The 23,856-nt window shown below is 37.9% G+C and overlaps 2 protein-coding genes across 3 annotated transcripts; both read right to left on the bottom strand.

Annotated features, from left to right (window-relative positions):
* Positions 1-355: 355 nt before the first annotated feature.
* Positions 356-8,550, bottom strand: endou2 (endonuclease, polyU-specific 2). The gene is made up of 6 exons (XM_036588939.1): positions 8,177-8,550; positions 7,085-7,190; positions 6,131-6,252; positions 3,773-3,885; positions 2,354-2,507; positions 356-646 (listed from the first exon to the last, which is right to left on the bottom strand). The coding sequence occupies exons 1-6, from the start codon at positions 8,276-8,278 to the stop codon at positions 356-358; spliced, it is 888 nt and encodes a 295-aa protein (XP_036444832.1). The 5' UTR covers positions 8,279-8,550.
* Positions 8,551-11,496: 2,946 nt separating this feature from the next.
* rnf14 (ring finger protein 14) lies at positions 11,497-23,336 on the bottom strand. Of its 2 annotated transcripts, none has more exons than XM_036588577.1 (8): positions 23,210-23,336; positions 21,239-21,399; positions 21,017-21,147; positions 19,149-19,670; positions 17,387-17,615; positions 15,394-15,566; positions 13,878-14,008; positions 11,497-12,292 (listed from the first exon to the last, which is right to left on the bottom strand). In XM_036588577.1, exons 2-8 carry the CDS (start codon positions 21,387-21,389, stop codon positions 12,238-12,240), a joined length of 1,392 nt encoding a protein of 463 aa, XP_036444470.1. In that variant the 5' UTR covers positions 21,390-21,399; positions 23,210-23,336; the 3' UTR covers positions 11,497-12,237. The 2 variants fall into 2 exon arrangements, with proteins under 2 accessions (XP_036444470.1, XP_036444471.1); XM_036588578.1 differs by having other exon boundaries at positions 23,214-23,331.
* Positions 23,337-23,856: the final 520 nt, after the last annotated feature.

The raw sequence follows: 23,856 nt of genomic DNA, 5'->3' as shown, positions 1-23,856 counted from the left end.
TATTAGCCTATCGTTCAGTGGCTAGGCTAGCAGTCAGGATTGGTTGACACCACAGGATTTCCTAGTGGTGTATGTTGTAAACAATGTCTCAGGCATCAGTCATTGTATTCAGAACCATTTTGTTTAACAGTTGTGAGGCAGGTTTCTCTGAGCGGTTGTGGAACCGGTGGAACTCCTCCTTAAACCAACTGTTTCACTTCACTGTGAGAAACAGCAAATAATGAAATACTGATACCCATCAATATTGATATGCCATCTCTAAATTCTAATGAAAACACACACTGGAAAATAACAGTTTCACAGTATTTATTGTTTTCTATTTTGGATAAAAATATAAAAACAATACTCATAGCCCTTAGCTATGAAGGGGGCTCCGCAGGGCCCCCTTTTTTTTCTCATCGTTCTGGTATCTCACAAGGACGGGGTAAGTGGTTCCTATGTGCTTCTGGTTGTAGTGGTGGCAGACGATCTCCACGTCGTAAAGGCTGAAGGACACTCTGACGCGCTCATTGGGAGAGGTAAGGAAACACAGGGTGTAGAGGGCGAACTCAAACTCGGGGCTGACACCGATAAAAATGCTGCCTTTGGGTTTGATTCCGTTCTTCCAGCTGAACTGCAGAGCCAAGATGTGTTTGTTCTCATCTGGCTGCAAAAGACAGATGTTAGACATTAGTGGACATTACATGTTTTGGAGGCAGTGCAGGGCAACAATATCTAAGCCATCAATACAATATACAACAATATACACATGTCCATTCAAGCGTAGAGTCGCTGTCAGAGTTGAAAACCAATCTCGAAGTAGACTAAAATCCTTTTGCTTTGAATGACCCATAATTATGTTTTTCCTTTTTATTACATCACGGTGCACCAGCGGGTGAGGAAAAATAATGTTAACCAAAAATATCACCCACTCCGACACCCTCACTTACCATCAAGTGAAATGCTCAGCTAGCTTGGAGGACCTCCATTAAGCGTTTCACTCAGATAAATGTCACAGTACGAAAGGAAAACCTGTTATGGTTTCATGTTGACTTCATGTACTACCACAGCTCCTGATTTGGTCAGACTGATACGAATATGTTTTTATATCTTACTGGATGGTGGTGTTCCTGGATGGTGAGGGATTAACAGCTCAAAATTTTAAGACCTGGAAAGTGTAGCATGTAACAGGCATTTCAAACTAGGTTCTTCCCAGGCCACACCTCTGCAGAGTTTAGTGTTTTCCCTCTTCTAAAGGTCCAGTCACCCTAGCATTTGTAAGCAAAATTTTGAAAATGTAATTCTATTCATTTTATTGTAATTTAGTGCAATGAGAAATTTTGTGTCACAGAACTTTGAAAACCAACTTGCATCATCGACCAATAGCACTACTGCTTTAGCGGCGTTGACCTCTGAGGGAATGAGGCTTCATATAGCAGCACTGAATATCCAAATTGGAGCAAACACTAATTTAACCAGTATCTCAGCATTTCTTCCTTTTATTACTTTGCTTTTGTGATTTTAATGTTTGTGGTAGGTATGTTTACCAAGTCTACCAACAACAACTATGTCAGTTATATATATTTTTGTTCAAGATCAGCTTCAGATGCCTGGTTCCTGTCACCACCACTGAGAACAATTCTGACTCTATAACAGAGCATTTCACATCAAACGAATCTGAATGACTTTGTTTACATCTTAACCATTTAATTATGCAGAGATTTTGAAAAATCAGTGGAATTCCCCTTTAACATTTGAATTTTGCCATTTTTCTAATGTGGTGGTGAGTTTGATAAATTCTACAGTAACATATGTAAGTACAAATGCATATTAGGTGAATAGCATTTTAATTAGCATTTTGACACCATTATTTTATAATCACGTCAAACACATTAATCCAGTTTGAAAAGCATCCAAATCTCTGTGTAAATGAAATATCAATAGCAGTATACCAAACAGCAAATGTAATTGAATTTGAATTTTCATTTTGAGCCCAAACTTGCATGTATGAATGTGAAATTTAAATTCCAACTTCAGATTACATTGTCATTTTACATTTTCATTTTAATTCTAATAATGATATGTTACCATCCACAGAAAAGAAGCTCAACATTAAAGTTTTGGGCAGAATACGCTCCGTCGCCTGAATACAGACAAACTTTTAATGAGGAGGAATATTAAACTCTGTAGAGCTGTGAACTGGAAGGAACCTGCTCTGACACTCTTGGCAAATATTGTGCATGGCAAATTCTTGCAAAGGCAAAAGGATTCTCCTGATTACTGGTATATTGATTTCTCGCAATTCAATATCTTTGAGTTAGTTATCATTCTCAGCCTCTGAAACAGTGCCTTTTCTGTAGTATCAGAAACTTACCTGGGGGGAGTTTGCATTTACACTGTAGCCTTTGTAGTCAATGTGTCCGAGCTTCTCTTGCAAATACAACTGAATCCAGTTGTGGAAACCAATTACAGTACGTCCACCTCTGGTTTCACCCACAAAGACGTGCTCAAACCCTGAAGAGTCTGGTCTTGAGAAAAGAGAGGTGAACAGAATGAATGAGTTTGTCCATATATGATATTATAATGTCAGATCAAAATATGAATTCAATTTGTTCCTTTTATCCTTTTGAATAAATGTTCAGAAATGTTAAGAGCGTTTTCCTTCTGAAAATGTACCATTTAGGAGATACAAGGTTTTGTTCTGACAGCAATAATATACTCTTTCTAATTGCTGTAGATCACAGTTGTGAAATCCTGCACGGCCACAGAAGAGCATTAAATTTGGAATTTTAAAACAGTTGATACTCAGTTATAATTGATAATGGTAATACTCAATAAAATATGCACTCACTTTATGGCAAAAATAAAATACTCATGCTAGGCCCCTTCATAATCCTGAAATTGTAGCTGAAGATTACTAACCATATACGTAATCGCGATTAACAATTTGATTGTCTTTTTTGATTATTTGTTTGCAACAGTTAAAGTACAACCCTCAATGAGGTAAATTGGCTGATTGCTTCCTAGCTGTTGATACTTAGTAGGTTTCAGCTGACGGCAGCAACAGCTAAAGCTCAAATAAACAAACATTACTCACTGCTGCTCTCTAAAGGTGCTGTAGCCCTATCAGAAGTAGGAGGTTTTGGTTTCAGGTGCCAGAATAAATATGGTTTCTGCTTTGTTTATTTGCTTGTACTTGCTTCACACAATTGGATAAAAGTGCAACCAATTCACATTCTGCTTGCTGCATCATAAACCTAAAAATAATTGTGGTCAGCTTAAAAATTGTAATAAGACAAATATGTAATAATCGTTTTAAATGGAACATCTACATTCCACTACTATTGATGTACTGTTAAAAAAAATATTTGGCATGTGATACGCAAAAATACTTCATTTTCAAGATACATAAGTATCACAAAACAAAATTTTAGGTTAAGACAATAAATAATAAAGTAGTACTACATTTAAAAAATTATGATTACAATTTTTATTTTTTAAATTTTATTTAATGTTTCACATACTGCACTGAACTAAACCCAGTTGAGTCTTAATTATGCTCTTTGTAATGAAACATGCAGTTCTGACGAAATCCACCGATATACTCACGATGTGCTCAGAAAGGAATATTGTAACAATGTCGTGTAAATTTTTAATGATAACAATAAACATCATCGTAACGGCCATGTCTTAATGATGATCTGCAGAAACGATGATGAACACAAACTGTAAATTAATGAGAAAAGCATCACTGTAAGTGGCTTCAGATGGATATTTAGTCTTCTATATGTACTTGCTGGATCCTCTCCTGGCGTACAGCTCGAACCAGATGCGGTACAGCTGCTCTTTGAACTTCGTCAGGTCCTCTGGAGAAAGGTTCTTGGCCACTAGATATTTATGGACAATCTGAGGCAGATTAAAAGAAGAAACATAGGAAAAGACAAGATTTCAACATGATAAAAACAGGTTTCTGTTTCTTGTAGTGCAGATACGAGTGAATCTGTTCATGTAATGTTACTGTATATGGCTGTGAATATGCTGAATATTAATTTTCCTGATTCCTGAAGTTGCTCCAAGGTTTTTTTTGTTATAGTCATTTAAAAGTTGGATATCACAGGAGTTTTCTGGACCACGCCATAGGTCCTTATGTATTAACATCACTCGCACAGACTCAAAAAGAGTTTTCTGGACCACGCCATAGGTCCTTACGTAGTAACATCACTCGCACAGACTCAAAAAGAGTTTTCTGGACCACGCCATAGGTCCTTACGTAGTAACATCACTCGCACAGACTCAAAAAGAGTTTTCTGGACCACGCCATAGGTCCTTACGTAGTAACATCACTCGCACAGACTCAAAAAGAAGCTCCGGCTCAATGTTCAGGCCTCAAATGCAAAATCAGCATTATACTGATGAAGACATGATAATAGCAGATAATTCACCTACATCCTCAGAAGACACGTCATTCATCAAGTTTCAACTGAATCATTCTCAAATACTCCTAACGTACTCGCAAACATCAGAACATCAAACATCAAATTTTCCTTGCTTTATTGAAATAAGAAAGTTTGATGTATTATATAAAGTTTTCGGGCAGCAAGGTGATGCAGTGGGTAGCTCTTTCACCTCACAACAAGAAGGGCCTGGGTTTGATTCCCTGGCTGGGATATGCTAAATTGCCCCTAGGTGTGAGTCTGTGTGTGAATGTATGTCTGTCTGTCTGCCCTGTGATGGACTGATGACCTGTCCTGCCTTTCGCCCAATGACTGCTGGGGTAGGCTCCAGCTCCCCCCACAAACCAGAAGGATAAGCGGCTTAGAAAGTGTGTGTGTGTGTGTGTTAAAGTTTGTAAAGGTACTGTTCACTCCACAGAACATTTATAGATTTTACTGTTTTTGTCATGTCACAAAATCCAACATATTTACATATATATATTCATACACCTATTCAGCCTACAGCAGTTTAGCCCCACCCATTCACACTGACGTTATAAGGAGAGTTTTGCCTAGACCTCTTTTAGAATGAGTTACAATACAGGGCAGCCAATCAGAACAGAAATCATTTACATATTGTCATATGCAAAATTCTGGGTGCCCCTGGTCAAATGGTGTTTGGTGAAAATAAGTTAACACATCCTTTACAGAGGACACACTTCTTTTTCATATTTTAAAACAGTTATATATAAAGTGTGCCATAACTTTTGCACAGGCCAGATTTTTCCCAATATGTTAAATTTAAAAAAATTCAAAATTTAACAAACTATGAAAAATCTGGCCTGTGCAAAAGTTATGGCACATTTTATATTTTGTGTTTTATTTTTTTCCAATATGTTAAACTCAACAAATAGAAATCGTGCTTTAAAATCTGCAGAAGAAATGCCATATTTAAGTTCTCTGCAGAGGATGTGTTAACAAAACATGTCAGTGACCAGGGTTTCTGTCATTTGTGTATTTAATATTACTCTAATTGTTGGTTAGCACTATGCTAATTGAGATACATTTACATTACATGTTAGCTACATTAGCCTTGTAGCTCTAGTGCAAAACTAAAGAAGCAAATGCAGACATGTCTAGGCTGATTGACTATATTTGACGTAGGAGGAAATAAGAGGTAAACTATTCTTTTAATAGAGAATGTTGGCATAATTCAGTGGCTGTGATGTAAACAGTCATTCAGAGTGGTTTGATGTGAAATAGTGTATTATAGAGAAATTTGCTGACTCAGATTTCTTAGAGTGGTGGTGATAGGAACCAGGGGTCACAATGTCTACAGCACAAATATGGCCATTTTATTTACTATCCAATATTACCAAGAAAGCTACAGTGTTTTCTGAGTTTTTATATGTAAAGTTATTATGACAAAATAGTGATAATCCAGCTCTTGCTGGGGCAACGTCCTGCATGTACCACTCTGCCATAAATGGATTCTACCTCTCCAAACTATACTAAAACAATGTCTCAGGCAGTGTAGTCAACTATTTTGGAGGCAATTTCTCTTCAGACGTCTGGATACTGTCACCACCACTGTGAACAATTCTGACAATGTAAGTTTCTCTAGAACAGAGCATTTCATGTCAGACCATTTTGAATGACTGTTTACATCTTAACAATTGCTTTAGCCACCAACACTAACCTTGTAACCTAGTTATTACCTTCATTGCAGGAGTCTTCACCATGGAGTCCAGAAACTTGTGATTCTCTGCCTCCTCCTCTGGGGTCACAACCTCTGGCTCACCAGTATCGCTCTCATAATTGTCCAGAAGTGAGATGAAGGCTGGAAAATCACAATTACATCATGCAAAGGTGTTTTGTTTTTTTACTTAATTATAATTTCTCAGTCATTATCATCAGCAGAATTCTTCAAGATGTGAGACACATAATTTAGGTTTTTGTGTTTTGCTAATAATGACTTTCAAGTACGTTCAACAGTTCAGACGTCACTCTGAACTGAACGAAAGTATATTCTGAAGGGTCCATATCATGAAAAACTGATTTTTCCTCATCGTTTTGAAATAAGTTTGATGTAGTATGTAAACATTGTTAAGTTTCGAAATGCATCATTCACTCCCCACTCCATACAGTCCATACATGCAAACTAAGCTGCAAAAGCAGCTCGTCCAGAATTCCCTGTTTTTTGATGTCATGAAAACCATCCCATTTACGTATATCCGCCTATTCAGCCTACAGCAGTTTAGCGCTGCCCTTTCACACTGTCTTTCAGCCTGGACTGCTTTTTGAATGAAACATAATACAGAGCAACCAATCAGAGCACAGCTTATTTACACATATCAGTCTTAAAGGTGCAGTAACAAAAACAGCCTGTTTAATTCTAAAGGATCAAGAGAGGCTGAAAAATGAATTATGATTATTTTTGGTTACAAAAATATACAGATGTCATAAGTGGATGCCAGGGTGGAAATTAAAAACAAGAAAAATGTTAAGATTTTGACTCATTAAAAGTTTTACACAATCACACGAAGAAACTTTTATTAGAAAGCTACAAAAAAAACAACTTGGTTATTTCTCAAATTAGATGAGGAACATCCATTTTAGTTGTTACGATCAATCAAAGGACAGACATGTAATGTTAGCCAAGAACTTCTTACCCAAGAAGGTCTCTTTTTTGAAAATGCTTTCGTCAACGTATGTGAACAAAGGCAATCCAGCTGCGTCGTTACCATCATTCATGAGTGACAGGTTACCAGCTTTGCCCTGTGAGAAACAAAGGAGAAACAGAGGAGTTTACTATGCTTACTATGACCAGCCGCATGAGCTAACAAAGTAAAGATGGTAAATTTTGATTACATGTTGACTTTAAAGCTGCACTAAGGTTTTTTTTTTTGCTAAAAGTGAAGTACCAACAGGCTAGTATATGCCGATGTATATATATTTACATATTAATGTCACTCGCACAGACTCAAAAAGAAAGTCCTACTTAATGTTTAGGCCTGAGAAACTGCAAAATCAACATCTAACAGAATTCTCTTTGTATACTCTTTCAACACGCTCACAATCAGATTCATTCGCTTGGAGAAGGGGTCCGAATCACAACCATCGTTACAAAACATTCTTCCGCACGTTGCATGCAATTACATGTTTCCACCAGAGAGGTCCCCAAATCCCTAAAACCTCCATAGTGCAGCTTCATAAGGGATAAAAAACTTCAGAGGGACTGATATTTGCTGAAATTAATGGTGCCGTGTCAACAAAACCTGGCTCCCTATTGATAAGGTTAAGGTTAAGACCATCCTAAGTCGTAGAGAGAGTGTTCAGTGTGATGCCCTCTCTACCATTTGAGAATAAGCTAAGATGGTTTTGAGAAACCCAGCCCAGGACTGTTCCCAAGTCATCCTGTTAGTTCAATGATGGAAAGTGTTTTAGAAAACCAATGATCTTTAGTCAGCCCAAAAGATGTCTTTGAGGTTTGTTAGGCAAACACACTGGTCTGACAATAGAGCTTTTGCTATTATTAGTTTTTTTTTCCTCTAAAAAAGAATTCTATGCTAAATAGGCACAATAGCTCAGACTCCCTGACTTGATGACCTCAGTTTAAAACAAACATACAACAGGCAGCAGATGAATGTCATGTTTTTTGGCAAGGCAAGCACACTGTGGCAGGCAAAACAAGCAACATGTTCAATAATCACCGTTTTCAAATTGTTTCCACAAGAAGAAGAAAAAAAACGGGAGGTTATTACTTGCAGAGATATGCGATAGTCCGTTCCAGGCTTCAGGCGATTGACATCATTGTCCCAAAGCTCCTGCACCATAGCTGAGAGCTCTCGGTCACTTTCAATCATGGTGGGTATCCAAGAGGTTCACTATAGATGCCAAGAGAAATCTGTCAAGCCGAGAAATTTTTGTCAATACGCTATCAAAACACGACACCTGTTTCCTAACAAGGCTTGGAACCTAAGTTAATAAAGAAGACATATTCTGCAATTCACTTGCTTCACAATGAATCCTTTAATCCATTTTAACAAAAGCCAACTATTTCTGAATGTTTCTCAAATAGAAAAGGTGTTACAATCAACATAACAAATTCCACTGATTTTTCAACATTTTCACATACATTTCATTTTACAGAATAACTTTCTGTAAGGTAGATTTTAGAGAAAATAAACTTTTCAGACATTTGGTTCCTGTCACCACCAGTGTAAATAGTATGGCTGAGCTGCTGCTCCATAAGCCACTGTACAGCTCCAAATGCACCCACCTTGATCTGTGCGCGAGTGGTGTAGGCGGACGCTTGTGGCTGACCGAGAAGCAGGTGGATGATGACGGCAGGGTGCTCTGGATAGCGGTCCAGGCGTGTAGGCTGGGTGGGAAAGACATGGCTGCACCCTCCTACAGCACGAGGCCGCAGCACCGAGAGGGCCCATTCGAAAGGGTTAGCCCATGTCAGCAACTCTAGCTAAAGGGATTATAGTGTTTGTGAATGTGCCACTACAATGAGGATGGGGAGGTCTTTGTACCTTTTTTTTTTTTTACCACCGGTGCATATTGTGTCTGTGTTATCGCTTCCCAAACCCCCATTACTACAGCCTATGTGTGGGCAATGTGATGTTATGTTATCATTATCATAATAAATTATGTCACTGAATACTTTTCTGAGTATATCATGGTATCATCAGGACTTCTACAACACTGACAAGCTGCACAGTTCATAAAATAAAATAATTTATCTATGTATCTAATATTTACCTATATAAACTGCACAGTAACACAATTATTGGATATTCACTCGATTGTTATTTTCACCAATTCTGTGGTAAACCTTGTAAACCTCAGGGGAAAAAAAACAAAATATGGTGATACATATGTATTGTGAAAGGGTCTGCAAGTATTATGATGTTATATTGTTGCCATTACTGATACTATAGCCCAAAAGCCTGGACAAGGCTGAACATTTTATGGAAAGTGTTTCATACACAAGCAGCATTAACTTCAGCTTCGTCAGGGAGCAAATGTAAACGCTTCTTTGAGCCACTATACTTAAGAAACACCTTTTCCACAGAAAATGTCCATTCATTTAATTTTATGCCACATTTTATAGAAGGTAAAATGCGCTGTCAGTAAAAATGACTGACGTGGCACATTTGGAGGGACTAAATTCACTGAGAAACACTGTTAATTATTACATTAACCACCTCCTCATGTAAAACTAATCCCACTAACAAGCTTGCTACACTGGACGAGAGCCTGACAGATTAGCTAATTTTATAGCTCAGTTATGCTCGCTAGATTAGTTTTTACTGTGGTTAGCTTTCTTTCAGTAAGATTCTCTGACTTGAACACAGAGAGACTGTAAGGGAACAATGTTTTGTTAAGGCTGTGTGGGCGCTTAACTTCCATTAGCTTTGTCACTGGTAAGAATACTGCTTATGTAAACTTTACCCAAGATTAGGACCACCCAGTTTACCTCGAAAAAGGAGAATCTTGGCAAAATACATCAGACATTTGGTGAGCAGTGGAAAGTTATTCATAGTACATACTTTGCACATGTGCACCGTGTACCCAAAAAAGCAAGATTAACCTACTTAGAAAGAAATCATGGATTTAGGTTCCCTGGGGCTTATCTGGCTACCCAAGAACATTCTAAAAATCAGCCTTTGTGAAATCCTAGCGACTGGTTTACAAAGCATTTTAAACTTTTTAGCTTCACAAAACCCAAAAAATGTGACCGCGGTTGATTTTCACACAGCCAGAGAAACACTGAAAGGAGCAGACGTAAACAAAGTAATTCAGAGTGGTTTAATGTGAAACGCTCACAATGGAGGTGATGATAGGAACCAGACATCTAAAGTGTTTAATGCCGCTCAAAGCTACCTCACAGAAGGTTATCACACGAAACGGTAACAAATATACTGAACAGTGCCTGAGACGTTGTTTGAAGATAATGAAATTTTTTTTTTTAAATCCATTCATGGTGGAAAGGTACCTGCAGGGTTTTGTAAGACAAAATAGTCAAAAAATTGACCTGTTTTACCTTTTATCAACATTACATATAAACACTCAGAAGACACAAAGGTTGTTTTGGATAGCAAATAAAATGGCTACATTTGAGACTCCTGGTCTGTATCTCCACTACTGTACAGAAATTTGAGTCTGTAGATTTACAGTATCTACAGTATACTATTTCACAATAAAACACTCTGAATGGCTTTGTTTATTGCTCCACCCTGATTGGTCCAGGAGCGGTCTGCGATCTGTAACTAAACTTGATCTGCACCAGAACAGTTCAAGAATTTAAATTTTTCAAAATTTCTGCAAAAGTCAATCATTGAGATATCCATTCAGAAAGTCATTCAGCGTGGTTTGATGTGAAATGGTTCACTGTAGTCGGTGAACTTAGCAACTCAGGTTTCTTTATAGTGGTGCTGATAGGAACCAGTGGTTGTGTCTCCAACACAAATACAGCCATTTTACTTACTATCCAAAACCTTAATGTGTATTCAGAGTTTTTATATGTAATGTTAAAGTGATAAAATGTAGTAAATGTGTTGTTTTATTTTGGGAGGGAACTCTCTGCCATGAATGGATTTAAAAAATACATTTTGGGCCACAACTTTATCTCAAAACTATCATAGAACAACGTCTCAGATATCAGGCAGCGTATTCAAAGCCATTCATGTAATAACTTTCTGTGAGGGAACTTTTAGAGGTGAATATCTGGTTCACATCACCACCACTGTCAAAACATCTGGGTAAGTTTCACAAAAACGGAGCATTTCACATCAAACTACTTTGAATGACTTTGTTTACATCCCAACCATTAAAAAAAATGCAGAAATTCTTACAAATTGGTGGAATTCCCCATTAAACTGCCACTGTGATGCTGACTGAACCAAGTTTCACGTTACCTAGTAGCTAAGCAGCTTCATGAGACCGCTGCTTTGCGGAATAACACATACGGTCAGCCATATCAAGCATGTTAACTGCATCGCTACCTACTGATAACATAAAGCTTATCTGCAGCACATTCTTCAGGACCTGAAGCATGAAAAAGCCACAGTTCTTTGGTGTTGAGATTTCAGTTTACTGTGGCATGTACAGAACATTTCCAAACACAGACTGGTTTGAGATTGTTTATGAATGATCAGTTATACACAGGTCATTAATAGAAACCTTAAGAGGAACATAAAGCTATTAAACAAAGCTTTATGAAAGAAGCCCCCCAAAGGGAATATTATTGAGGGGAAAAAAATAATTCCATAATTGTGCCAAACATGATAACTAGTGCATGACAAAGAGGTGTATTTCAGAATGCACCCCAATGACAAGAAACCCCTATACAAGCCTTAACCTTGTAAACAGAACATAATCAAATTCATCTAGGTTCCTTTGAGATTGCTTCAGTGATACAGGAGAACAGCGTGATCAGCAGTACAGTGTAAACTGTTCCTTTTAGGGGATGCCCAATTTTTTAAATATTCAGCCCTTTCTAAGCATGAAAATACAGACAGGTCTTCAGGAAGACCCCCTAAAAATTCTTTCCAACACAGAAAACAAGCATCACTTTGCTTGTTAGCCTTGATATATGACACCAAAGTCTCCTTCACCAGCAAATATATCCTGATCTGCATTTCTGGCTGTATGGTACATTTTGAAAGACTTGTTTGAGTAAAAACAGAAAAATAAATAGTGATGGGATGCTCTCCTTTGGGCACTAGGAGCCACACTGCAGGTAGATAAAGAGAGAAAGTGCTCTGGGTTAAGTGCATTCAGAATGGTGGGCTGCAAGCTGTTGAAGCCTTTTTCACTCGTCTTCATCACTGAAAAATTCATCTTCTTCTTCTACCCCCTGGAACAATCTAGAAAGCAAATGAAAATGTATCATGAACATAAGAAAAAAAAAAATCTGTCCCTATGGGACTCTTAATGAAAAATGAATTATGACCCTATGCACAGGCAGTCTGCATTTTTTTTCTCTATAAATGGTCGTGAACAACAAGCTGAAGGTTGGAACAAGACTGGGAAGCTCCAAAGTGGTAGTTAACATGATGATAAAGCACATTTTACATTCTACTGCTGGTCTATTTTAAGTAGGTCACAGAGCCTGATGGCCACACTCATTCATATGCATTTTTGTGTTTTTTACATCTTTTAAGGTAAGTTATAAAAGAAAACCTAATAATCATGGATAAAACTCAGGCTAACATTTTGGCAAACTCACTTTACTAATGCCAGTATAACTGAATCATAGAAAATGTTTCCATGGGCTGGTTTCGTCAACTAAACTGCAATGTCAGTGGTGTTGCACCATTAAAAATTCCATGTAGTCCAGATTTAGGATTAGTCGAGGAATTGGAAATAACACCTTCAATTCTGATTTACACAAGGCCGATAATAAAAACCATTGGAACGGGACAGGGGTTCTTAACCTTTTTCACAGTGCAACCCTTTTTGGGGTTAAAAATATTTCGTGACCCCCTCTTTGCCAACCCGCCCCCCATCTAGCTCCCCCTCTCCACAGACAGAAATATATGCACATAAAAAAAAAATACAGAAGAATAATCAAAAAATAAGTCTACTCACTTACTGAGCCTGCATTCCTTAGCTAGCAGTTCACACAAAGCACAAGTCTTTAGCCTGATGCTTAAAAATGCTTTAAGTTCAGCAGTCATTCAAGACCCTCTCAGTAATGCACTCACCCAACTGAAATTTATAATCAACATTAGCTTGTCTTCCATGGCCTGTAGGTGGAGCCATTCAGCAGCGCTTGTCAAAATTGTTTGAAAAGGTTTATATCTTGTAGCACCACCCTTGTGACACAACCTGGGACCCCCCCGGGCCTCAACCTCTAGGTTAAGAACCCCTAGAATAGGATATTAGACATCAATCTCCCTTATCATTATAACTGCCTTGCCCTTTACTTCATTAACTTCAGCCCATTAACAAGCCAAGACAGAGGCCTATAATATAGAATCTAGAAGAAACAAGATTGTGGAAATGCCTAAACACACAACTTTGCCCCAAACCGCGTGTTTTATTAAGTAATCTTAAATAGGCTCGACACAGTTAGCTATAAAAATAGACAAAAGTACAGAAGGCCTCAAGATGGCTGTGCTGCTAGCTATGCAATGAACCTCTGTCCTTTTTTAGTTAATAAAGGGTTTCTAAAACACTATTATAGAATATTTAAAGAACACTGACCAACTGCATGCTTTATTAATCCTGTCTTGTGCAGCGCTGTATACAATAATACAGTAACTGTATTGTTTTTGATTGTATTGAATATGGCACAAATGGTGAATTGTGGCTGTTCTAATTTACCTCAAAAACACTAAATATCGTGATCCATGTTTTCAGGATCACGATATTTAGTGTTTACCCTACTTTATTGCATAATACAGCGTCAGTTTAATGGGATTTTGTAGAGAGTCAAGAAGCACGTACTGATTGAAGCAGGCCATGTTGGGGTTGTTGAAGTGGCTATAAGGGTTGACTCTGGAGAGAGGTGCCAGGCAGATCCAACAGAAGTACTGATGGCAAGAGGAGCAGGTCATCTTATTACAGCCCTGTGTCTTCTGCAGAGTCAGGAGAACAAAGAGGAACTCAAAAAACAGTTTACAGTAGGGTCAGTGGGATAATACAGGACCATATTTATCAAGGCTTTCAAATATAGGTCCACCAAAACTGAGCTCCCCAAGAGTTCATCTGAATTTGAATTAAATAGTACCCAAAAGGAAATGTGATCATGGATCAGGCATCCTACATTAAATGACTGATAAATATGGGCCACAATCAGTAGTAGATATTATCAATGGCAATAGCAAAAACATTTCGTAATTTGATATTAATAATTTGTCACTTGTAACTTATGGAGACTATTGGAGAAATTAATTCTAAACATTCAAATGATACTACATTTTTGTTTGTAAGTACAAGAGGAGATATTTTATTGTGATTTGAATTTGATGAATAATAACTGTGTGTGCAGTCCTGTTTTGAAAAAGAAAAATATCCTTTATGTTTTTGCCATGTTTTTCTTACTGTTTGACAACAAACTATCAGAAAAGAGTCAGAAGTGAAGACTTGAACCTGTTAAAACAGCATTACATTTAAATAATTACATAATGTAAATTGAATGTACACTAGACTTAGAGATGATAACAATATAGTTCTTTTCAAAGATTATCCACCTGCAGTACTAAACGACAAACAGTAATTCCAGTTAGTAGTCAAATAGTTGGCGAAGTCCAATCAAACTTTTCAGTTCAGTTCAACCTAATTGTTCTCAGTCCAGTTATATGGGATTCCTGTTAAGTAGGGCTGGGCAATGACAATATGTACCGTTATCGCGATAAATTACGTAACAATACAACACTGAACATATCATAGATATCGTCAGTACTTGTACAACACCAACTGCATGTTCCATTATAAAGAGAGAAAAATTGAATATTGAATAGAAATTACTCACATTTTGGTGTAACAGTTTTTTTTTAAATGTAACATCACTGGTGCTTTTCTCTCTGTTCCAACTAATCAGATGTCTGAACAAATAAATATCGTGATACATCGTGAATCGTGATATTTTTCCCATTTCACCCACCTACTGCGTAGAGCACGTGTCAGGCTCCAGTCCTCGCTGGGCAAAACACTGCAGACTTCAGTAGGCTGCCTCATTAAACACACCTGATTCAGCTCATCAGCTAATTAGCAAGGCCATCATGAACTGAATTCAGAGCATTAGATGAGGGTGAACGCTAAGCTCTGCAGCACTTTGGCCCGTAACGTCCACAGTTTGACATGTCTGGCTTAGAGTAATTTTTTATGTTGGAATGTTCCCCTCTAGACTGTGAGCCCTGGTGATGGCAAAGCTACTTAAATTGCATCCTTATCAGAAAACAGCCAACACAGACATATCTTGTATATTAGATCTACTGTATTCGTCAGGGTTCTAACTAACCTGGATGTGAGTGCCACAGGAAGGGCAATTTTTTGAGTTCTCTTCCAGCCACTTCCTGCTGAAGGACTCCTCCACCGCACGCTGGATGACCTGCTTCCCATAACGCTGCTCCAGAAACCTCTGCTCCTCCTTGCCAGCAGACAGGTATTCTTCCTGCAGGTTGCGGAGCTCATCTAGGAATGACAAACAGAATTAATCAAAGGCTCAAAAATTGCTAATTAATTATTATACTGCTTAATTGACATATTCTGATTCTGAATATACTATCAGAACCATGTAGCAGCACATAGTGCAGGGCATGTTTCCAATCCAGTTCTCTGGACCACCACTAATGAGTATCGCTTCAGAAGCCATTTAAAATTTCAATGGGAGGGTTACAGTCACCAAATCTCTTAAGCAGCTGGGCTTCAGCCTGCAAGTTTTATACAGAACACCATGTTAAACAGTGTAATTGTGAAGTTATATACAGCGTTCATACACTTTTTAAAGTGACAATTCCATGACTTTTCCATGACATAAAACGAAATTTCTATGCCAAGCATTTAACATAGTGCTGGGCGATCTATCATCTACACTGGTATACTGTGATACTAACATACCATTCCCTGTTTTAGTGATCATTTTTATTATGAATTAATTATTTTAAATTATTTCATTTTAATTTTATATTTGATAGATAAGAACCATTTAATTTGTGCACTTTACTCATGGTGTGCAGTCCTTGATGGTTTACATTTAACTTGTTCGCTTGAATTCCATAAAAAAAGGAAACTCAGGAAGCTTGAGTTTATTAACTTTATTAATGTTAACTAATATCACCTGACAGCATGATACTGTGATATGTTTAAAAATACTATGATACTGAATTTTATCTGTAACCACCCAGCACTAATTTAACACACACACAGCTGTTTAGAGGAAAAAAGGCCTACGATATTTAAATATTAATTTAACATTTAAATATTATTAGCAAATAAGTCAAAATGCAGTTTAACTGGATTAACTGTCAGTGAAATCTGACCCATGTACGGACATCTGCACCAGGTTTAACACTGAACTCTAAGGACAGATCTGTCATTTTGCTAAACACATTAATGTTTCATAATTTCAGAGCCTACATATTTTGTTTTGACATGCAAACGTCCTCTGGTTTTGTTTGTAAAGAGTGGTTTAGTGTCTTATCATAAAACATAACACAGACGCGTAGTGCATGCATACACATCATGATTAAGTGGACATTGTTATCCATTTCATTAAGTTTAGCTCCATATGAATCAAAATCAACTGAGTTAATAATAACAAAGACATATTTATTTAGCCAGTGAAATAAGTTATCTAACTAAGGGGTCAGTTTGGGAGGGATTAATTTTTCACAGTATGGGTAGGTAATGTATTTATTAGGCTACCATAGTTTCTCAGTGATTTTCGTCAGTCTAGATCTGCAATGTCAGTGACTTTCAAAGCAGTTTTTACAGTATTTAGGAGAGAGATGTAACAAGAGTCAGTTCACACTTTGAGCATGCAGAGTACAAAGAAGGCTATAAGATGTGGAAAAACATAAGATATAAAACATATAACATATAAAATATAAGGAAAAATCACAAATGCTTCCATGACTTTTCACGAAATTCCAAGATTTTTTCAGCACTTACTATTTTCCAGACCTGGAAAACCACATTCCTATATTCCATGACTTTTCCAGGATTTTCATGACCGTATGAACTATGTATACAACAACTATATGTGGTACGATGTAAGAAGGCTGTGTGCCCAGTGCTAATTGGTACGGTTAGATATGTTAGCCTCAAAGCTCTTGTGAAAAACAACAGAAACAATGGCTGATCAACTGCATTTTGGGTAAGAGGAAAATCTGATTTGTCACCGAACTAATCGTTTAAAGCTGAATGCCAAAGCACGGAATGGGGAAAACAGTCCTAGGCTCAAACAACATGCACAACTTATCACCATGTAATGTGCACTGGCTGTGCCTTACCAACTGTGGGCAAGCAGTGGGACAGACCATGGTAAGCGCGCTTGCACAGGGTGCAGAAGGCGTAGCGGCAGGAAGGACACAGGCCCATGGTGGTGTCCGGCTCCAACATCACGGCCATGCAGCACGACTTGCGCGGGCAGTATACTACGTCCGCCATCCGGTCCAGGCTGGACTGCAGGAGAAGGCGGTCGTAGCGGGCAAAATCGTCCTCACCTACCAGCAGCTTCACCTGTTATTGAGGCATTCTCACATCAGGCATGTCGCATCCATTCACGCTACAAGCCTTACTGCTCAATCAGATCCAACTGCTATGTCTTGATGGTTCACATTTGTGTTTATAACTATACCTGACAGATATTGACCATATCTGTCACATATCTTAACACGCCTCTGCACTGAAAGGACACACAGACATTAAATCAAGTTAGCTGTTGCTGACATGCCTACTGACACGCCTGCTGCCCACACAGGATGATGTGAAACGAAGCGATGTGATGTAGCGCGGTAAAGCAAGAGGTTGGTTGGTATGTTAGTTAAATAAATAAACAGATAAACAAACAAATAAATAAATACATAAGCAAGCAAGCAAGCATACAGGGCCAGACACCTTCAGTTCAGTGAGCGCAGTAGGGGTGGACAGGGATATTGGAATATATAGATAGCCAAGCGCAGCTCATCTTAGTGTTAGGTTACTTAATCAGGTATTGGAATGAAGCATGTTAAGTTTAGGATAAAAATTCAATAAATTGTGAATTATCTTGTAATTTTTGGACCAGGGATTGAGATGTAGAACAACAGACAATGTGTGGACACAAGCAGCTGATATTAGCCCTGATGTTAAAAGAGAATTTCACATTTAATAATTTAATAATTAATTGTTGCTATTTAAACAAACTCATTCTGAATGGTTTGATGTGAAATTATTACATTATACAAAAACTTACCGACTGGTTATGGTAAGTTGTGGTAAGGGGTCACAATGCAAATATAGCCATTTTATTTATTATACTATCCAAAACCAGTTAATCTACACGTCTTCTGAATGCTAATGTGTGATGTCGACTGTCGATAGTAAAACAGTGTTGAAAGTTTAATTATGGCAGCCATGAGGAAACATATTTGTAACCTGTTTTGTATAATAATTTTGTGAGAGTTAGAGTCTTTAAACCCTTTGGGCACCTGGTTCCTATCACCACCAATGTGAACAATTCTGACTCTAGGACGTTTCGTAACTTTCTCTAAAATGGAGCACTTCACACCAAACCACTATGAATGACTTTTCAGCTGAATAACGCATACATTTTTAAGAAAGACCTGTGGAATCCCCCTTTTTACTGAAATGGCTACTTCTAAGCAGGCCTAGCTATATACAGCTATAAACAGAAATGTATGGAAAAAGAAAGGTGACAAATTTAAGAAGACGCCTAAATATCACATACGCTTAAAATATAAAGATCACGTCAAAAGATATCACATTTTATTCTGGCTGCACACAATAAATATAAATATTACTGTTTTCATTTTCTTTCATCACAACCTAAAATATTTCCTTGTTGGAATATTTCAATACTTTTAATGTATTAGTGGTTTAAAAAACATGGATATTCAAACAGAAAAAATGTTTAAAATGGCCTTTAAGCTCTAACTTTATACAATATGGGATATAATATGGATATTTATCTGATACAAACTGCTTTAAAATGGTGTTCCACTTAACACTCACACACACGCAGGCAGGCACTCAGCTATTAGAGGAGGATACCTGTGAAGGCGTGGCCACAGAGGTGCACTTTGGTTCAGGGCAGTTAAGGCACTGAACTTTGCCATCTCGGATCTGGATCTCAAAGTACTCCTTCATGCAGGCCTTGCAGTAGACATGCTGGCACTCCTTGAAGAGCATGCAGCTGGAGCCCAGCTTCTCCGAGAAGCAGATGCCGCAGCAGAAGACCTTCCCGTCAAAAACTTTCTGCCGTTGTGCTTCGTCAAAGTCCAGCAGCTGAGGTAGCACGTCAGTTTGAGGGTCAGCTTCCAGGACAGCTCGAGGGTCCAGCTCCAGCTGCTTCCTCTTCTCTCCGCCTGCGCCTTCGGCCATCTTCGCAGCGGCCTCACTCCTGCTGCGGTCAGGCTGAGGCTGGCTGCTGCCTCCACTGGGGATCTCCAGAGGAGACTGAAGTCCCAGAAAGTCAAGTGCCTCCTCTTTGAGGAACTGGATCCAGGTGAAGAGCACCACACCACCTTGATTCTCCTCCCACAGCTCGTCCAGCCGTTTGCACAGAGCCGTCAGCTGATGAAAGGATGAAGGACAGAGGGAAAAAAAAGAATGTTTTTTGTTTGTTTGTTTTTTTATTAATGCAATGTGAAATGCAACATGTTTATTGCAATAATATAATCTAGAGCTGCAAGAAAATAATATTTTTAGTTAATAATTCATATCAATTTATCAACTAATAACCAATTAATCAGCTTAAATATGGCCTGTAAATAGAAAGAGCTGTAACAATAAAATGTTTGGCAATGGTGTGACCAAAACTCACCAAGAAATAAATTACCACCATGAGGAAAAAAAATTGTTGAAGCTTGCCTGTAATTTTGAGTTATAGTAAATAAAAAGCAATAGCTAAAAATAAGTGATATAATACTAAATATGTAGACTAACATAATAGCTTTTCAGGCTGCACCATTATTTAACCAATTTAACATCTTAACAACTCACAGCTTAGAATATTCAAGTGACTAACATTAGTAATGTAACATGATAAGCTTTAGTGATTTTTGTAATCATAACGCTAGTTTCTTCCAACAATTCATTTACAGCACAAACTGCCTGTTCTGCTGCTTCAGAATCAACACAAGCAATTTTTTCTTTTACAGTAGTCAAAGGTATTGATATTCTTCAGTAGAAAGTCAGACTTGCATATGTTGTATGTGACTATGCCATCCGCCCACATAGGACTACGCTATCTGCCCACATAGGTACGACACTATGCATTGAAGTGAATTGCTGCCCTCTTCTGGTTCCATGGTTAACTCACTCTAGGTTGGACGTCATTTTGAAAATATAAACGAAAAATTGACAATGGAAATACTTATATATATTATATTATAATGAAATCAAGCATTTTTTACATAAATAAAGAATTTTTTTAATAAAATGATTACCTGTTATTTTTCAAAGTGGTATGAGTAGCAAAAGCCTGATCGTTAAACAACTGCTACTTAAGAACATTTACTGGTTAGATGAGAAGTCTAGGGTGAAGTCATCTAGCCATTCAGTCACAACAGTACAAACTATTGGGACAGTTAAGACAGCAAGGTAGCCAGGTATTCTCACTGAGAATTTTGTACAGTAAAAAAAATACATACATCCTCTGCAGTGTGGAACTACTTTACTTTTACTTTGTGTTCTACTGTGATAAAGAATATTTTATATTACACCAAAAGAAGACCTTTGTTTTGTTTAGGGTTCAAAATACTATTCAGTTACTATTCAATTATCAATACAGAATGACATGGAAATTGCAATTAGACATATCCTCCAGCCCAAACACAAATCACCAACTTAGGTGTACTCAGTAAACCAAAAATGAGCTGATCAATGAAAGATCTGAACAGTTTTAAGTGTGTCCTCACCTGGAGTCTTGATAGCCATTTGGAGCTCAAGGTAAAAACTGGTGCTGAAGAAGAAGGATAATCAACCGGGAGCTCGAAACTCAGCACCAGGGGAGGCAGAAAGGACACGTCATACTCCATGCAGTTCTCTCCTGCCCATGCAAATCAACATAAACTCAGTTCAGGGGGATGGGAAAATGGCTGTCATGTTCAAACACTAGAGTGAACTAAATGTCACATCACCTTTGACCAGCAACTTGAAGTCAGGGGGAAGCTCGAGACACAAATGGATCTCGCCTTCCCGGCCCGATTCAGCTCGCCGAAACTCTTCTTCATCGTAAATACTCGCTAGGGCCAGCAGTTCATCATCTTGTGCTTCCTGATCCACTGACATTTGAACATTCCTGAAGGAACAAAAAAGACCTGATTTTACCTGCGGTGCTATGTACACTCAACTGCCCTGGTAACCTAACACATCAGAGTCCATCGCTAGACCAGACTTAGTTGATTACAAAGGAGAAAGGCAGTGACGAGTCGAGGAATTAGCAGAGTAAACTGATGAGAGCCTGGCTTTGTCTACTGAGGCCATCATAAGGTCACAACACATGCAATCAGACATTAACCGATATACAGACAGCAGCTGCTGAAAAAGGTCTCTGACAGTTGACGGTTTTGAATAAAGAAGTTAAATCAAAGTGTTATGTCACTCAAATGTACAAAACCACTCTGCTCTCAACAAACCACTGAAATGTATGGAATGCATTATATCACTGCCTTCTGTTTTGCCATATTATGCAGCTCTGAAGGAATGTAAGAAGTAAACAAACAACATCTTTTTTCAATATTCTTTTTTAAATACAGGATTATATTGAGTACAAACATATTCTTAAATATTTTATCACACAGCAGTTCATGATGGATTTGGAATCTAAAGGCTGCTTTTCAGTTTTAGCAATATTTTAATAAGCATAAAACAGCTCTGATATTTAACAAAGGCAAAATGTTATCAGATTTTTAAAATTATAATTATATATATATATATATATATATATATATATATATATATATATATATATATATAAAATTATTATTTTAAAAATCTGATAACATTTTGCCTTATATATATATATATATATATATATATATAAGAGAGAGAGAGAGAGAGAGAGACAGATAGATAGATAGATAGATAGATAGATAGATAGATAGATAGATGGACAGATGAAATTCACTGGTGCTTCTGACCGTTTCAAAAGAAAATGTTTAAAAAGTTATAAAAGATTTGTGTCTGGTAAAAGTTTGCAATGCTGTGTAATGTTCCAACTGACACATCATGCTCGACACGCCTAATGCTGTGACTATGGAATCTTTTTGAAAATGATGTGAAGCTTGTTACAATAGCAAAAGCATGAAATGGTTCCATACAGAACTCATGGTTCTAAACAGAACCTTTACCTTTTCTAAAGAACCCATGAAGAACCATCTTTTTTTTAAGAGACTACAGCAAGGCACTGCAGTTCATGTAAACCACCACTAGATTAGATCACGAATTAAACTCTTGGGACGTTTTTTCGTATTAGGTTTGTATAGTTAGTGAACAGCATACGAACAGAGAAGCTCTCGTTGATGCTAAATTTCATATGATGACGGACAGAGTAACAGTCAGGTCAAAACAGTAATGACAGGCCGATTACACATCACCTTGTAAGAGGTTGCGGAGGAATAAAACACAGGGCCAACTTAAGTGCTGTAGAGAGGGTCAGATTTATCCAGCGCGTTAGCTAGTTAGCATAGCTAGCTAGGTGGCTAGGTTCACTACTGTAAATAAGCTGATGAAATGGGCTGTAACGCTGGCTTAGCTTCATCTATCTTGATAGTTTGATGATTCAAACATCTAAAAAACGAGCTGACTATCGTATTATCAATTATCAATGTAGCTTGGTTAGCTATCTAGCTTCTGGAAACCACGTTAGCGCGCTGAAGACTGGCTGCCTGACGGGACCACCTAGGAATATAACTAACGTTAACTGTTAAAGCTAACGCAGCTCGCTAACTAAACTTCAGCTAACGCTAGCTGAGGTTGAACGTGTTGAACATAACAAGCTAGTTAAATAGCATCCAACCGCTTAACGCACAGAGGACAGATTAGGCTGTTATTCTATATAACTCTGATTTGAACAACAAGCGGTACCAGAGCTGTCGTATCAAACTTACCTACAGTTTAGCAAACTAATTCAGAAGGACAGTCAGAAGCTGAACACATGAAGCCAGCCCGGCCGGACAGAGGCGCTGGGCACAGGGAGTGGAGAGAGGAGGGCGGGGCTGCTGCTGCTGTCGCTCCGGCACTGACACCGCCTGACGTGGGCAGATCGATATTATTGTTATTGAAAAAGAAAACTCACTGTTCTTCATTTTCCTATTCTTATTCTTTTTATTATTATTCTGCGTTCAAAAAAGTAAATGGTACTCCTCCTACAGCTTTCGGGCGATAGCGAACAAATTTTGCAGTATAGTAGAACCGAGATTTATGCTTTTGAGTTTTAACAGATCAGATCAGGGTTTCATACAGCGATCGATTTTTTTCCCCATAGCAAATGAATGAAGCAATGCTTGGAACATTAAAATCTAACCGCCACACGTAATGTCACAGTGCACATCTCTCACACAGACACTCATACACAGTACACACAGACTCACACACATACACCCAAATGCATAGTGATAACATAAATATGGATTTAAGGCAGCAGTGGATTTAAGGTAACAGTGTATTTAAGGCACTAGTGTATTTAAGGTAGCAGTGGATTTAAGGTATCAGTGGTTTTAAGGTAACAGTGAATTTAAGATCGCAGTGGATTTAA

Source organism: Colossoma macropomum, unplaced genomic scaffold, assembly GCF_904425465.1.
Source record: "Colossoma macropomum unplaced genomic scaffold, Colossoma_macropomum, whole genome shotgun sequence".
In the NCBI taxonomy this organism is placed as follows: domain Eukaryota; kingdom Metazoa; phylum Chordata; class Actinopteri; order Characiformes; family Serrasalmidae; genus Colossoma; species Colossoma macropomum.
Note: the sequence above shows the minus strand (reverse complement) of the source record. Positions and strands in the feature narration are given on the sequence as shown.

Bases quoted from the DNA above. Each gene is read 5' to 3' on its own strand.
- endou2 (XM_036588939.1), bottom strand. From the start codon at position 8,278: ATGATTGAAAGTGACCGAGAGCTCTCAGCTATGGTGCAGGAGCTTTGG. The intron at 7,191-8,176 runs GTAATAACCTCC...TGTTTCTCACAG, and splicing joins ACTATCGCATATCTCTGCAA to GGCAAAGCTGGTAACCTGTC. The intron at 6,253-7,084 runs GTAAGAAGTTCT...GTGATTTTCCAG, and splicing joins CAAAAAAGAGACCTTCTTGG to CCTTCATCTCACTTCTGGAC.
- rnf14 (XM_036588577.1), bottom strand. From the start codon at position 21,389: ATGTCAGTGGATCAGGAAGCACAAGATGATGAACTGCTGGCCCTAGCG. The intron at 21,148-21,238 runs GTGATGTGACAT...TTGCATGGGCAG, and splicing joins CTTCAAGTTGCTGGTCAAAG to GAGAGAACTGCATGGAGTAT. The intron at 15,567-17,386 runs GTAAGGCACAGC...TGTCATTCCTAG, and splicing joins CCACTGCTTGCCCACAGTTG to ATGAGCTCCGCAACCTGCAG.